Below are 18,042 nucleotides of genomic sequence, written 5' to 3'. Positions count from 1 at the left end.
TTTACTCAGTACTTTGTTGAAGCACCTTTGGCAGCGATTACAGCATTGAGTCTTCTTGGGTATGACGCTACAAGCTTGGCACACCTGTATTTGGGGAGTTTCTCCCATTCCCTCTGCTGATCCTCTCAAGCTCTGTCAGGTTGGATGGAAGCGTTGCTGCACAGCTATTTTCAGGTCTCTCCAGAGATGTTTGATCGGGATCAAGTCCGGGCTCTGGCTGGGCCACTCAAGGACATTCAGAGACTTGTCCCGAAGTCACTCTTGCATTGTCTTGGCTGTGTGCTTAGGGTCGTTGTCCTGTTGGAAGGTGAACCTTCACCCCAGTCTGAGGTCCTGAGTGCTCTGGAGCAGGTTTTCATTAAGGATCTCTCTGTACTTTGCTCCGTTCATCTTTGCCTAGATTCTGACTAGTCTCCCAGTCCCTGCCGCTGAAAAACATCCCCACAGCATGATTGTGCCACCACCATGCTTCACCGTAGGGATTGTGCCAGGTTTCCACCAGACTTGACGCTTGACATTCAGGCCAAAGAGTTCAATCTTGGTTTCATCAGACCAGAGAATCTTGTTTTTCATGGTCTGAGAGTCTTTAGGTGCCTTTTACTGAGGAGTGGCTTCCGTCTGGCTACTCTACCATAAAGGCCTGATTGGTGGAGTGCTGCAGAGATGGTTGTCCTTCTGGAAGGTTCTCCCATCTCCACAGAGGAATTCTAGAGCTCTGTCAGAGTGACCATCGGGTTCTCGTCACCTCCCTGACCAAGGCCCTTCTCCCCCGATTGCTCAGTTTGGCCGGGTGGCCAGCTCTAGGAAGAGACTTTGTGGTTCCAAACTTCTTCCATTTAAGAATGATGGAGGCTACTGTGTTCTTGGGGACCTTCAATGCTGCAGATCTTTTTTTGTACCCTTCCCCAGATCTGTGCCTCGACACAATACTGTCTGAGCTCTACAGACTATTCCTTCGACCTCAAGGCTTGGTTTTTGCTCTGACATGCACTGTCAACTGTGGGACCTTATATAGACAGGTGTGTGCCTTTCCAAATCATGTCCAGTCAATTGAATTTACCACAGGTGGACTCCAATCAAGTTGTAGAAACATCTCAAGGATGATCAATGGAAACAGGATGCACCTGAGCTCAATTTCGAGTCTCATAGCAAAGGGTCTGAATACTTATGTAAATAAGGTATTTCTGTTTCTAAAAACCTTTTTTCGCTTAGTCATTATGGAGTATTGTGTGTAGATTGCTGAGGATTTTTATTTATTTAATCCCTTTTAGAATAAGGCAGTAAACGTAACAAAATGTGGAAAAAGTCAATGGGTCTGAATATTTTCCGAAAGCACTGTATATCTCATATACATACCAGAGGAGGCTGGTGGGAGTAGCTATAGGAGGACGGGCTCATTGTAAAGGCTGGAATGGAATAAATGGAACAGTATCAAAGACAGGTAGAACTCTGTTCCATTAATTCCATTCCAGCCATTACAATGAGCCCGTCCTTCTATAGCTCCTCCCACCAGCCTCTACTGATACATACACTGTAAAAGTGAAGCAAAGTCAGCTACCTGCTACAGTATGGTATGATGTGACAGATAAGTATTTAAATATTGGATTAGGAAACCATACATTTCAGTTGGATCTTGTGTGCAATTGAGCGATAAAGTGATTTTCATCTTAATCTTAATAAATCATTAAAGGCCCAGTGCAGTCAAAAACGTGATTTTCCTGTGTTTTATATATATTTCCACACTATGAGGTTGGAATAATACTGTAAAATTGTGAAAATTATGATAATGCCCTTTTAGTGTAAGAGCTGTTTGAAAAGACTACATGAAATTTCACACTGTTTTGGTGGGATGGAGTTTTGGCACTTAATAGTTACCCAGAAATGATTTGATATTGAGATAAAAACAGCTACACTGGACCTTTAAAAACCCAACCAAGAAGAATTGTCTGCTGACATACAGACTAAAAACATTTAAATGTTCACTTGAAACTGTTTCAGCACTCACATTTTACAACTATAAAATAAATCAGGGCATAATAATTATCATTCAATAAGTCAATGTTTAGATAATAGACCCTGATACATCTAATACAATTGTTCATACACTCTTAGAAAAAATTGTGCTATCTAGAACCTAAAAGGGTCCTTCGGCTGTGTCCATAGGAGAACCCTTTGAAGAATCCTTTTTAGTTCCAGGTAAAAACCCTTTTGGTTCCAGGTAGAACTCTTTTGGGTTTCATGTAGAACCATTTCCACAGAGGGATCTACATGAAACCCAAAAGAGTTCTACCTGGAACCAGAAAGGGTTCTAACTGGAACCAAAAAGGGTTCTCCTATGGGGTAAGCCAAAGAACCCTTTTGGAACCCTTCTTTCTCAGAGTGTAGACATGCTTTCTCACACAACAGAGGCCAGGAATCAGAGGGGAAATGGACCATAAAATAACTTAAATGACAAATTATGTAGCTTTCTGAGTCAGTGAACCAACTTTAAACATGTCACCTCCACACTGGCTCATGCAAAATACAAATAATTTTCCTGGCCTGTGGCCTAAGCAGCATATTATTCCCGAAGAACACCCACTGGTGCAGTTTCAAGGAATGATGTCATATAAGTCTACTGTATCTGAGTCTCATGGAGATAGGCAACTCAAAGGCACAGACATGGGCCACATCACTGTGCTACTTAGCAGTACAGCTTCCTCGTTCACAAGTCCTTACCGGTACTTGATCTCGTGTCCTCTGCCTGGCCAACACACGTGAACACCCTGCTTGACAACGTACTAACCAGTTGCACCACTGAAAAGGCACCATTGGCAACCTTTCAAGCAGTAGAGTCAGTTTACGGCACAATCTTAACTCTGTTATACTCACCCCTCTAAACTCACACCACAGTGACCCCAGCCATTGAGGTGAGCGCAACTGTGGGCATGGCACCACTGTAACAAACGTCACAGTGCTGCTTAGCAGTACAGCTTCCTCACTAACAAGTCCTTACTGGTACTAGATGTCGTGTCCTCTACGTTGCCAACACACATGACTGCCCTGCTTGTCAATTAACATTTTTTTTTTATTTTTTTTATAGTAATTCAACAGAGCCATTGGCGACATTTCAAGCTGTGAAGTGAGCATACGGCACGAACCTTAACTCTGGTACAGCTGCCACTAGAGAATACATAAAACTTCTAAGATTTGTTGTAATATGTTTGCCACATTAAATCACATCTACAGTGATTCATTTTAATCTCCATACACAACATTCTTCACATTATTTTCTCCTTTTGAGGAGATGGCTTATGTATGGCTATAATGTAGTTGTTGTTGCATAAGTTATATCACTTCATTCTTATCTTGTTATAAGATGCCATTCTTTATGTTCTATGGCAAGCACATGGGACCTTCTTGAACCCTGGACATTCCAGCGTCGGAGTGGACAGTCTTACCACAAGACCATGCTACACGTCCAGTGGGAACACTGTGGGAAAGTCGAATGCCGACACTCTGTGTGGAACTTCAGTTACTGTTCCGTAAAATTAGGTCACTCAATTCCTGAGTCTCTAATAGGAATGGTGCACAACCACAATCACTATGTGTCAACCACAGAATCTATGGCCAAGGTAGGCCTACATTTCCCACTGAACCGAACAAATAAACAGTGGCGACAATGTTGTTGTTGTTATTATGCATACCTCTCAATCATTGTTTTTTTTGTTTTTTTACATGACATCCATTCAAATATAAACAAAAACTGACTGCAAAGTTAAGAATATGTTAGATCTGTATGGCCCTATTCATTGAACAGGCGAAATGTTGTATTTCAATCATCTGGACTGTGTAGGGTAACCTGAACATATTGAGAACCTATAGATGATACAACATAATAATGAGTTCATAAGTGACCTTAATCCTGGCATATTCCAACTCATGATGACATCACCCTCCAGAATTTACAGGGCTGCTTTTCTGAAACCATATGAAGTCTATTCCCAGACCTAAAAACATTTTTATTGGAGATTCTCCATCGACAATGATTTTAAGTTTATGAGTAGGCTAAGTCTGGGTCTAGAAAAAAGATAAATCCCATCTTCCCCAAAATAATTGCTGCAGTCTTCCAGAGAATAGTTATAAAATCCATGCTATCCCATTTTAATGCAGAGAAGAATATGCTTATTGAACATTGTGCATCAAGTGGCTTAGCAGGACACTTGAAAAGTGCAGAGTAGACAACACAGGGCGGCTATTGAGGAGAGAACATCGGTGCCTGTTTTCCTTTTTAGCAATAATGATTGGAGAGTTTAACACTTACTGCATTTCGTGAAGACAGAGGCCCTGCAGCCGAGGGTGGATTGGAATATTGGATTCCCTTTCTGAGTTTTCCCTCCACCCACCTCAGATCTGTTTAATCTATTGGAATTTTTACAGTCCTCTCTGGCAGAGCCAGTATTTAAAGCTCTGTCACACAATACATATATAAGCAGTAATAGTGTTCTATTCTGCCTCAGGGGCTTTTACAACAGCCAGTTTGTGGGTGAAGAGCCATGACGGCCAAATACCACAATGTTCTTTAATTATACACCCTGAGATCTTGAGATCATATTTTTGCACAGATATACACTATATATATATATATATATATATATATATATATATATACCCTTTAATGTGGTCAAAATTGGCAGTGATAAATCAATTGATTAAAACGACAAACTGATAGAACACCATTCAAACCGAATGCCATTCAAAAACATCACACTTCATTTCTTTGTAATTTTTGTATGTTGGATTTTAGGGAAAATAATAATTTGTGTCAGTTAGTTTAAAGGGCACCTCTTTTGGCAGGTACACTGTATCGTGGCCTTCGCCTGTGCTCTGAATTCTCAGCCTCAAATATCCGGTGATGTGGTTAACTGGTGAGAATGATCATTGGTCAGCTGAGGAAACTGTGACCTTTATCACCACTACCTCATGGGAGTTATCTATCCATTTCACTTGCCACACAAAAACCGATTCAAATCATTAGTATACTGCCAAATGGTAATGCAGGTATTCATAAGTACAGTATACAGGACATTGAATTCTCCCTTGAACTGTATACACATTGAATCCCTTTCAATCAGTGTTTGCGGCACTTACATCATGACATTATTCCTATACTGAAACACTTCAGGGTCATTTCTAGTAACAATATCATGAGGCCACACTCTAAAGACAGAACCAAGTGGATGTGTCCAAAACTTCACAACCCAATCCAGCTCATCTGTCCTGTTACAGTACCTGGGGTGATGTTGCACAATTTTAATTTCATCATCATGAACCATGAACTTACCTCCCATAAGTGCCTTGTGTTCCGCACCCCTCCTGACTGCAACTTATCCAGGAGGAGGGGGACTCCCGCGAAGGGGCCGATCCAGGTGCCCTGTGGGATACGCTGGGCGGCACAGATGCCGTAGCCAAGGCCGGGCACAGTGCTGGTGCAGAGGCACACCTCACGGGGCAGGTCCCGCAGCCAGTCAGGGACATCTGGGGGCGGCACGGCCGGCGCTGCACTGCTTGTCCCCACCAAGCGCCGCAGCGAGTGCAGGGGCCCATGCATGGGGCACTCTCCGTTACGGTTATCTGCACACATGTCACAACCTGCAGGGCACAGAAGGTAAAGGGGGTTTACCAGCAACTCATCTCACATGGTACACATGGGTTACTATAACATGTACTAACACATTGACCAGGGAAAAAATATATGTGTAAGAAGTATAACTTATTTGCATTTTTAAATATGGTTTTTGATATATATATTTTTTTATTGTACTTATATATATATATATATATATATATATATATATATATATATATATATATATATATGGGTAGGACAGTCATTGGTCAGGAGGAAGGGAGGAAGTACACACATTTTTAAGTAATCATTCAACATAAGTATTTTGTGACATCCATTCAAAAATGTTTTGACAACATTTTCATGCAACTCTTCTGCTTTGTTTTAAAATTATAATGGGATTATATTGCTCATTTAAAGGCCACAATAATGTTTATGCATAACCAAACATAATTATGTTAAATATAGGCCTAATTGGGTTTACAGAGGGATGGAAAAACATTGCAGCTTCTGTCACTAAATGAATAAAAAAGCATTATCTAAATCAATTTAAGAATAGTGTGCTGTCATAGCAGCATGAGTCATGACACTGGGGGGTTTCTTTTTGGAACTGAAATAGGTGTGCAACTCAAGTCAAGACCATACATATCCCACCGATGTTGTCATGTTGTTGATCTATTCATTTTGGCGAGAAATTGGGGCTGTCTTACAAACATGAATGGAGTAAACTGGAATCGTAGGCTACTCCCAGATTGTACCCTATGTAATGCGTAATGAATATCATTTAAATAATCAAATTTGAAAATGTAGGCTACTTGCCCATTTGTTACAGCCATTCAAATACCCGAACAACACCAGCAACACGCTTCATTGGTCATGCAGTAAAAAAGAGCACTCTCAGATAGTTTTTCTAAAGTTTAATTTCAACACGTTGCCCAAAATATTTGGAGAAATGGCCTGAGGACAAACCAACACCTTTTAGACGGATTAATATAATCGCCTTCAAGTGTCAAGTACCCCCAAAAATCCTATGTTAGGGCTTCTAAGATTTGAACTAGAAAAACAGTTTAGCCTATTAACAGGTTACACATAGCCTAAACTCAAGTAGGGCCTTACACACATTATAACGTACATGGAATTGTATGTTTCCTTGTGTAATACACACTTCAGCTATTTTATAAATGACCGACATTGCATTGGTTTGAAATATGGGGGAGAGAATACCGAATGTAGATAAAGCAGTCTCGCTGTCCCCGGGAGACTTCCATATACCATGTTCGGATGATGAATAGCGGCCGATGGAAAAGATCGATCTCTGATCCACACTCAGTCCACTCTCTTCTACAAAACTATACAGCAATTAATTGTGGCTTGTCCCCCCATCCCTCATCTCCTTGTGGCACATATCGATGGAGATTACTGCTGATGGGCCGTTTTATCACCTTAAATAAACACCACCATTTCAAACTTCGCTTTAATATAGAGAGGGTTGTCCTCGACGTCTATTTCCAGCCGATAATGTCAAAGCTAAAATTCTCCAAGCAGAAAAACAAAATTAAAGACAGATGAAGAACGAAGACTGAAATCTGATTTCAAAATCTATTTAATAATACATATAAATAATGTGATGTTGTTTCTTTTAGCAAAATGAAAAGAGAAACGGATTGTTTTATTAGGCACTAATAAGAAAACAAATTGATAAAAGCTTACATTAATTACAAACATTTTAGCCTAAAGGCCTAATATTAGCATATCAATGACGAGCTCAGTGTTATTTCTTATTTATCATATTTATCAGAAGAGGATTATTTGTGGAATCCCTTTAACTGTCTATAAATTAAAAAAGTATACGCCAATAAGGCCATGTAGGCTATTGTTAAAGCCCATATCAACGGTTGTAAATGGGCTATAGCTATTACATTTGTCGCCCTTGCAAGTTGTGGTGCTGCAGTTGAACACAAGCAAAAGACAATATTTGCTCATCAGTGGTATAGCCTATACATAAATTGGTGTGAATATAGACGATCAGAGTTAGTGAATCATGCATACGCCTAATTGACCCATGCTACCCACACAAGCGCGGGGCACCTGCTGATGGTCAGTGCTGAGAAGCATGACTTTAATGAGGCAAAACAGAAGTTTGGTGTGCTCGAGGACCCTCGATTAAAAGGCAATAGAAAGCCTCGTCTAGCTCTAGTTTAGTTTATACTAGCCCATAAAGGCTGATTTTGAGTGATGGGGTGGAGCGAGATTTAAATGATTGAAGTTCATTTGTTCAATTGTGAGCATTAAGCCAAATCACGTTTTCTAACAGGCCTAACATGTGGTAACATTTTAACTGCTGTAAAACAAGATTTCCACTGGAATAGATTGCTGTATGTGTGTGGGATTCATACATACGATTGTTGTGGTCGCCGGTGTGATTGTTCAATGGGATAATCTCCATTCTCTGCTGTCCGTAGAGGTAGTAGTCTAACTCATCGGAGGTCAGTTTAAATCTGGACCCTTTGTCATTCTTAAAGCTGGAGGATATACAAAGTTCTTTCGCTTGGAGGTTGGTGTTGTCTGACGAGACAATGTCGGAACAGAGAGTTTGTCCAAAAAGTGCAATTTGTGGCACAGATAGTTGAGATAAACCTGCCAATGATGAAACGGATGGAGTCGATGAAGATGTGGAGGAAGGTGTTAAAGCCGACGATGATGATGTGGAGGAGATCAGGTTCGGCCGCTGACGGAGACTTTCCACCGGAACAGCTACCCTGTCCGGCGGCTGCAGCTGCGTAATGCCTCCATTCTTCAGCTGGCTTTGAGGGAAGAGCTGCTGCCAGTGTTGCATGTACGTCGGGTCCACTTTCAAGAAAGCAGATCCGCTAGGGTCACCGGGTTTTAGCATCTCAAACAGGAGCTAGAGGAGACAGTAAACAGTAGGCCTAACTTAGTCTACTTGGAAGAGACAAGTTGAGAATGCAAATGCTGTTGCTTTTAAACAAGTTAAGTATTACACCATACAACATATGTAAAAGCTGCAAAGTATCAAACAATCGCACTTTAAGCACGGTTTACGCACTGTTTACACATTGCATGAAAATGTGTAATCGGTTTTGAAAGTAAAATAAATTAACACAGCGAGTCGACCTGACCGAAAGCGATTTAACAGTACAAAAACTAAAATGTAAATGGTAGTCAACCTCATGAGCGTTTCAGGTCTGTGAACCTCCCATCACATAGGCTACTCATCCTTGCGCTAAGGCAATAGAAGACAGTCCGCTACTTTTCAGAGGAATGTTCTTTTCAACGAAATGGCAAGTGGAGCATCGATCTAGCAAGACTTACTCTGTTGCGCGAAAACGGCGATTGGTCCTCGAAGGTGATTCCAATAGTATTTCCCAGACTCCTACACCATAACAGTATGACTTCGGATACGCGGCGTCTGTTTCAAGCTCTACATCTGAAGTACAATACAGTCTCCTCCCGCTCTTGCCCCCTCTCCTCTGAGCACTCGCAGGATCAGAGCAAGGGCACGTGGGTTTTACGACAGCATAAAACACAGGGGATGAAAAAGTTCACACTGGCCCAAAATTGTATTGCCGCATCTCTTTGCCAAAACTATTCTTGGATTTTAGGCTTGAAGGAGTAGAAAGTGGGACAGTTTTTAGTTAAATTAGAAATTCAAAAAGATAACGCCCATGACCAACAGTATTAGCATATATTGCTTATTTGGGTGCGTATTTAACTTGTGATCTGAGGCATGCAGTCATGCACCTTTAATTTATTTTCAACCACATGAATAAGGAAAAAAATATTATGCTAATGTTTAATATGAACCTTTGTTAATCATGTTTTGAAAGTTGTATTTTCAATGGTGTTCAAGGTGCGCAAGGGCTACTTAGGCATATGTATTCCTGTACAACTTTCCCTATTTCATGACATTTGTCGATTGATTCAATAAATAGGTGCACCTCAAGATAATATAGACTGCCTCATGGTATTGTTGCTTTAACTTGTTATCCAGCCCTTGTGTTTCCCATCGTTTCACATGCGCTTGAGAAAGTTATTACTGTTTGTACAGTGTCTGCATAGCCTATCTAAATGTAGGGCATTTTACACAATTCCTTCCAGAGGGGTGGTAAAATGTTTTGACTGGCGTGATTTTGACAAGGCCATTTGTCATCTCGAGACCTCTGTAGATTGATAACGAACAAAAACACCAACATAATCGTCTGAAAATTAACTCTTGTCTACAAAAGCGCAATTTCACTGTAAAAGAATGTGAAAAATAACACAGCCCACCAAACGGACTGATTGAGGGATTTCTTGAGGGATGAATCGCCTAGCTCATGTAGGCTATACACACAAAAACTGATTCGAACCTCAACCCCTTATTTTTGCACACCAGTAGGCCTATTCACCTCAACTCCAATCATCAAACTCAACTTTACAACATGGGAATAAGTCAGTTATTTATGCATCAAGCAAGTTTGGAGCTAATAAGCCCTCCCAAGTTCACTGAAGCACTCAAACCTATCAATACATTTAACAGCCATTCAGAACCTTAGATTATTAATTTGGTGTTGCATGATTAAAGGGATATTATTCATATTTTTTATAATAATAATAATAATAATAATGACTATAATAATTATAAATAATTATAATAGACTCATGTTATAAGCCTATTCAATGGTTATTATATAGGCCTATTGTTGTTGTTTTCTATAAGCATGACCAAATAATTGATATTGTCCTATGCTTGGACTTTTAATTAAGCTACAACATCGTTTCTAGAACAAAGCGTAGCCTACAGAAGGAGAGCATTGGTGTTTTCATTCATTGATTAATGCTTCCTAAAGTAAAGCACATCGGAGTAGGGGCCTGGATCAATAAATTAACTGCCAAAATTAATCATTTTCTATGACAAAAGCTAATTATTTAAACAGGCCTATAGAAAATAGTATTTATATATTTATGTAACCTTGATTTGAAAGCAGGCTATAGCCTACTTAAATTGTTGTAGCTCTCATTTGCATAGTGTATTCTGTTTGACATTCAATTAAAACGTTTACATTTCTTGTTAATTAATTCGCCTGATGAATGCAAGACAAATGGACGGCTGTCTTTGACAGAAGTCCGATAAAGAATTCAACAACCTCTCCCCATGCCCCAAGTGTCTCCTGATCATGCCTCTAAGGTCACGGGTTGCTGAGTATATAATTCATTAATATGGACGTATATTCAGATGGGAGTTAGTGATTTGAATACCTCTCTTTATTTCAACTTATTCTGCACCTATAAGGCCTATACGTGTTTTGAGAATTGTGTAACTGCTTAATATTTAGGACGACTCAATTATATAGCCAATGAAAATTATGCTATTTTGAATTATTGGACATTCATGCTCAGGGCAGTATAAGAAAAATACCGCCAGTTGAAAAAACGACTTTCACCCATAAAAAACAAAAATTGGCCCATAAAACGTGCAAATAGTGAGATATTTGGCTGTGACGTTTCAAGCAGGGAGAGAACCTAAATAGGCATGTACCGTGTGTGTCATTAGCTTCTTTCTGTTTGGAGAAATGCAAAGTGTTATAATTGCCCCCTGATACAATTGCCCCCAGCCTTCCCATATTTATCGTATCTCTTACAACCTGTATACTTGAAAGTGTTCATTTGTTTCAATGAACAAGCTCTGCAGCCATGACACAATACACCATTTGAGCACTTGCCCTTATTGGTGGTGTTGCCTGGGCTATAATTTCCCCTAGGCATTACTTTTAATATGGGAAATGTAGGAGGAAGTATTTTCTTTATTCGTGGTTTTGGATTGCCACGTTTCGATATAGGTGGGCTATTTTGATTAGGCCTATTGAATCCATCTCAGATGGAACTGGAGATTAGTTCAAATAAACTTTGATGATGTTGGTCTTCATGGGCATAAAACCTAGCCCGCTGTCGGGGTTTCATGTAGGTTATAACACATGTATTCTGTCAATATCAAATAGCCTAAATAGCCTGCCCTGTCCTGAATTCTGTAGCCTATTCGCAGTCTCTTCTCAGACATAAATCTCAACTCTCCATTTGTTTGTATACAAGAAAATAAGCAATAGCCAAAGACAATGAGAGTATAAGTATAGTCTCAATTCAAGGGCTGCAGATATTGGATGTGTAACAAATAATTGTGATGTCTCCAAAGTTGCCAGAGCGTGCAGTAGTTGCCTGGTCCAGACTAGGGTTGAATGGCGGGAACCCGGTTTCCGAGATTTACCGGGATTTACCGCCCAAAACCATTCCCCTTTTCCGGGATAAATAACTGCGAGAAACCGGTAAATTATAATAAATTATTTATTTGAACTGTTAAATTATATGCTATGTCTAAATCTGGCTTCTCTACAGCCTCTGGATGATAAATCATCAACGCTCAGGGTGGGGACAGACAGCCCATCTCAGTATGGAGCGCAGTTCACAATGCATGTAGACCTATCATCTCATTATGGTAACTTTTGTTCTTGTGGCAGGTAGGCCTGCATTTACTGCAGCATAGTCTATGCTACAGTGATATAAAGACCCAGTCTAATTTACCCATCTCCATTGGCTTCTAGGGGTCACCTTATTTTTTTTATTCTAAAGATTGTATTTCTTTATTGCAGCTACAGAGTTTAAAACAGCCTATCACTCCAATATCCTTGCTTTAAATCAGTGCACACATGAGCACTCTCTCTCAGTCTTTCTCTCTTCCATCAACTCTAAAACTATATTTTGAACAAAAACATAAACATTACATGTAAAGTGTTAGTACCATGTTTCATGCGCTGAAATAAAAGATCCCAGAAATGTTCCATACACACAAAAAGCTTATTTCCCTCAAATGGTGTGCACAAATTTGTTTACATCCGTTTAGTGAGCATTTCTACTTTGCCAATATAATCCATCCACCTGACAGGTGTGGCATATCAAGAAGCTGATTCAACAGCATGATCATTACACAGGTGCACCTTGTGCTGGGGACAATAAAAGGCCATTCTAAAATGTGCAGTTTTGTCACAAAACAATGCCACAGATGCCTCATGTTTTGATGGAGAGTGCAATTGGCATGCTGACTGCAGGAATGTCCCCCAGAGCTGTTGCCAGATAATTGAATGTTCATTTCTCTACCATAAGCCGCCTCCAACGTTGTTTCAGAGAATTTGGCAATACGTCCAACTGGCCTTACAACCGCAGACCACGTGTAACCACGCCAGCATCCGGCTTTTTCATCTGTGGGATCATCTGAGACCAGTCACCCAGACAGCTGATTAAACTGAGGAGTATTTTGGTCTGTAATAAAGCCCTTTTGTGGGGAAAACCTTATTTTGATTGGCTGGGCCTGACTCCCCAGTGGGTGGGCCTATGCCTTCCCAGGCCTACCCATGGCTGTGCCCCTGCCCAGCCATGTGAAATCCATAGGTTATGGCCTACTTAATTTATTTATAATTTACTGATTTCCTTATATGAACTGTAACTCAGTAAAATCATTGAAATTATTGCATGTTGCTTTTATGTTTTTGTTCAGTTAAAATAATCCTGTTGTAGATTGATATATAGCCCTAGATGTCCTAGCCTACCTCTTTCAGGTAATACATTGAATGCAGTATTAGCCTTATATTTAGCTAATTAATGATGGGTTGGTTATAAATAGTATTCTTCTAACTTATAGCCTATATCTCTTGAACAATACACATGGCACCTGTGCTCCTCTGGCCTTTCTCCTTAAAAAATGCTCCTTAGCTCTTGGAGTCCCATGCAGGAAAAGCTAGACTAGAATAGCTTGCTGGACATCATTTTTTTTACCATATCTTATACCAATAGACTATTCGAAGAGGGATGCAAGCTCTTGTTAAATAATGCAGCCAATAGAACTCACAGGAAGTTTGAAAGAAGAGCGATGTGAAAGCCTTCCGCATATAATTCTAGTCCTATATTATTCAAGAATGTCATTAGAATGATGAAGATAAGGACAACAAAACTTATTTCATTTAACTGTTGAAAGCAAGGAAGGGGGGGGGGGGATATATACAGAAGATAGCCCTATTTGGTAAAAGACCAAGTCCATATTATGGCAAGAACACCTCAAATAAGTAAAAGAGAAACTACAGTTCATCGTTACTTTAAGACATGAAGGTCAGTCAATACAGAATATTTCAAGAACTTTGAAAGTTTCTTCAAGTGCAGTCGCAAAAACCATCAAGCGCTATGATGAAACTGCCTCTCATGAGGACCGCCACAGGAATGGAAGACCCAGAGTTACCTCTGCTGTAGAAGATAAGTGTCACGACTTCCTCCGAAGCTGCCACCTCTCCCTGTTCGGGCAGGCTTCGGCGTTCATCGTCACCGGCCTTCTAGCCACTGCCACTCCTCATCTCATCATCTCATCATTCCATTTGTTTTGTCTTGTTTTTACACACACCTGGTTCATATCCTCTCATCAGTATCTGTATAAGTGTTCCCTCTGCCCCCTTGTCTTTGTGTGTGATTGTTTATTGTGGAGGATAGCTAAGCCCGGTGGAGCTCTGTGTATTTTGTATCGCCAGGATATTTCGCAAAACAGTGCGCCTGTTTTGCGCACTAGTGTTTGACGCATTTCTGCGTAACTCTGTTATTCTGTGATTTACCCTCCTGCGCCTGACTCCTTCAACATCACCTCATCACAATAGGTTCATTAGAGTTACCAGCCTCAGAAATTGCAGCCCAAATAAATGCTTCACAGAGTTCAAGTCACAGACACATCTCAACATAAATTGTTCAGAGGGTGTGTGAATCAGACCTTGTGAATCAGACCTTCATGGTCGAATTGCTGCAAAAAAAACACTACTAAAGGACACCAATAATAAGAAGAGACCTGCTTGGGCCAAGAAACACGTGCAATGGACATTAGACCGATGGAAATGTGTCCTTTGGTCTGGAGTCCAAATTTGAGATTTTTTGGTCCAACCGCCGTGTCTTTGTGAGACGTGGTGTGGGTGAGCGGATGATCTCCGCATGTGTAGTTCCCACCGTAAAGCATGGAGAAGGAAGTGTTATGGGTCTGAGTTCGTTAGGGAAGTTACAGCACTAGTCACTATGATTACGCACGAGACTCATCGAGAGCAAGTCACTTTTTTATTATTGAGTCTCCTGATTTCCCTGTTGTGTTAGGTCTTCCCTGGTTAGCACTACACAACCCCACCTTTTCATGGCCACAGAGGGTTCTCACGGGGTGGTCACGAGAGTGTCAGGGTAGGTGTCTAGTTGTTTCCGTTGGTGCAACCACGGTGGAAAGTCCAGACACTACCTCCACCTTGCGCATTCCCCCGAATACCTCGATTTGGCTCATGCGTTTTCCAAAACGTGTCCGAGAGGGGGACGAGTGGAAGACAGCATTCAGCACAACCACGGGGCATTACGAATACCTGGAGATGCCTTACGGTTTGATGAAGGCTCCATCCGTCTTCAAGTCCTTTGTGAATTAGGTGTTTCGGGACATGCTTGGTCGCGGTGTAGTGGTCTACATCGATGACATTCTGGTGTATTCCTCTACGCGCCGAGCATGTGTCCCTGGTTCACAAAGTGCTGGCCTGACTGTTGGAACATGACCTTTATACCAAGGCAGAAAAGTGTCTGTTTTTCCAACAGTCCGTCTCCTTCCTCGGATCCCGCATAACCACCTCAGGTGTGGAGATGGAGAGAGATCGCATTTCAGCCGTGCGTAATTGGCAGACTCCAACCACGGTTAAGGAGGTGCAGCGCTTTATTGGCTTTGCCAACAACTATCTGAGGTTTACCCGGGGCTTTGGCAAGGTCGCATCACATCCCTGTTGAAGGGTGGGCCATCCTGCCTCCGCTGGTCTGCTTAGGCTGACGGGGCCTTCAGTAACCTGAGGGTTCTGTTCACCTCAGCCCCGGTACTGGCCCATCCCGATCCATCACTACCGTTCGTAGTGGAGGTGGATGTGTCCGAGGTAGTGATAGGTGCTGTCCTATCTCAATGCTCGGGCACGCCACCCAAGCTCCGCCCTGTGCCTTCTTCTCCAAGAAGCTCAGCCCGCCGGAGCAGAACTACGACATTGGTGATCGGAAGCTGTTGGCTGTTGTCCGAGCCCTGACCGTGTGGAGGCACTTGCTCGAGAGGGTGAAACACCCTTTCCTCGTCTGGACGGACCACCGTAACCTGGAGTACATCCGGGCAGCGAGGAGGCTGAACCCTCGCCAGGCCAGGTGGGCCCTATTCTTCACCCGGTTTGATTTTACTCTATCTTACATCCCAGGAATGAAGAACGTGAAGGCAGACGCACTGTCACGGCTGTACGACACAGAGGAGAGGGCCATAGACAACACCCCTATGTTCCCGGCCTCCTGCATTGTGGCGCCGGTAGTATTGGCAATGGACGCGGACATAGAGCAGGCGTTACGCACAGAGCCATCTCCACCTCAATGTCCAGCTGGGCTGCAGTACGTGCCTTCTCTTGTCTGTGACCGTCTGATCTATTGGGCACACACGTCCCCCTCCTCTGGTCACCCAGGTATCGGTTGTACAGTGCGCTGCCTGACCGGAAAGTACTGGTGGCCTAGCTTGGCTAAGGACGTGAGGGTGTATGTCTCCTCCTGCTCGGTGTGCGCCCAGTGTAAGGCACCTAGGCACCTCCCAGCGGATAAGTTACAGCCCTTACCAGTTCCACAACGGCCATGGTTCCACTTGTGTATTGACTTCCTTACTGATATTCCCCTCTCTCAAGGTAACACCACCATCCTGGTCGTTGTGGACCGCTTTTCCAAAGCCTGCCACCTCCTTCCTCTGCCCGGTCTCCCCACAGCCCTGCAGACTGCGGAAGCCCTGTTTACACATCTTCCGGCACTACGGGGTGCCAGAGGACATAGTGTCTGACCGGGGTCCCCAGTTCACATCCAGGGTCTGGAAGGCGTTCATGGAACGTCTGGGGGTCTCGGTCAGCCTGACCTCTGGTTTTCACCCAGAGTCTAATGGGCAGGTGGAACGGGTGAATCAGGATGTGGGTAGGTTCCTGCAGTCCTACTGCCAGGACCGGCCGGGGAATGGTCGGTGTTCTTGCCATGGGCCGAATATGCCCAGATCTCTCTCCGCCACTCCTCCACTAACCTAACGCTATTTCAATGTGTTTTAGGTTATCAGCTGGTTCTGGCACTGTGGCATCAGAGCCAGACCGAGGCTCCTGCGGTGGATGACTGGTTTCGGGGGCGCGGAGGAGACATGGAACGCTGCTCACGTCCACCTCCAACGCACCGTGCATCGCCAGAAGGCCAACGCTGACCGCCACCGCAGTGAGACCCCGGTCTTTGTACCGGGTGATCAGGTCTGGCTCTCGACCCGGAATCTGCCCCTCCGCCTGCCCTGCCGGAAGCTGAGCCCGCGGTTTGTGGGACCGTTCAAAGTCCTGAGGAGAATAAACGAGGTTACTTATAGGTTACTACTCCCTCCAGATTACCCTCCAGACACATGGAACCCCTCGTTCCATGTGTCTCTTCTCAGGCTGGTGGTGGTTGGTCCGCTCCAGGAGTCTGATGTGCGGGAGGTCCCTCTGCCCCCTCTGGACATCGAGGGGGCCCCGGCGTACTCCGTCGGTTCCATCCTGGATTCGAAGCGTCGGGTGGGGGGCCTTCAGTACCTCGTGGAATGGGATGGGTACGGTCCGGAGGAGCGGTGCTGAGTCCCGGTGAGGGATATCCTCGATCCCTCCCTGTTGCAGGATTTCCACCGTCGCCATCTGGCTCGCCCTGCTCCGTGTCCTCCTGCTCTTCCCCTAGGCCGGTGTCAGCGCGCTGCTGGAGCTGCGCGTCAAGGGAGGGGTAATGTCACGACTTCCTCCGAGGCTGACTCTTCTCCTTGTTCGGGCAGTCTTCGGCATTCTTCGTCACCGGCTTTCTAGCCACTGCCGCTCCTCATCTCATCATTCCATTAGTTTTGTCTTGTTTATTACACACACCTGGTTCATAACCCCTCATCAGTAGCTGTATAAGTGTTCCCTCTGCCCCCTTGTCTTTGTGTGTGATTGTTTATTGTGGAGGATAGAGTAGCTCGGTGGAGCTCCGTGTATTTTGTATCGCCGGGATATTTCCCCATGTGCCTTGTATTTTCCAGTGCGCCTGTTTTGCGCTCTTGAGTGTTCTGATGCATTACTGCGTAACTTTGTGCTTCAGAATAAATCCTGTTATTCTGTGATTTACCCTCCTGTGCCTGACTCCTTCCAAATCACCTCATCAAACAACTAGTGCTCAGCATATGTGGGAACTCCTTCAAGACTGTTGGAAAAGCATTCCAGGTGAGGCTTTGTAGAACTTTGTAGGCCACATGTGCTGCACCAGAATCGCATGTTCTCTTCTGCTTTATCATGGTTTGAACGATGTGCGTAATTCCAGTCCATATAATACAGTATAATACAATACAGTAC

At 43.1% G+C, this 18,042-nt stretch overlaps 1 protein-coding gene across 1 annotated transcript in view; it reads right to left on the bottom strand.

Annotated features, from left to right (window-relative positions):
* The window catches only part of prdm6 (PR domain containing 6), a gene marked incomplete at both ends in the record, with an annotated part of 48,696 nt that extends 40,195 nt beyond the window's left edge, over window positions 1-8,501 (bottom strand). The window contains 2 exons of the mRNA XM_084176629.1: window positions 5,324-5,631; window positions 8,009-8,501. Coding sequence (XP_084032755.1) covers window positions 5,324-5,631; window positions 8,009-8,501 — 801 coding nt within the window. The remainder of the gene's footprint in view (window positions 1-5,323; window positions 5,632-8,008) is intronic.
* Window positions 8,502-18,042: the final 9,541 nt, after the last annotated feature.

The sequence above is a fragment of the Coregonus lavaretus genome (genome assembly GCF_964263955.1).
Source record: "Coregonus lavaretus genome assembly, chromosome: 14".
NCBI classification, from domain to species: domain Eukaryota; kingdom Metazoa; phylum Chordata; class Actinopteri; order Salmoniformes; family Salmonidae; genus Coregonus; species Coregonus lavaretus.
This window is presented reverse-complemented; position numbering and strand designations above follow the sequence as displayed.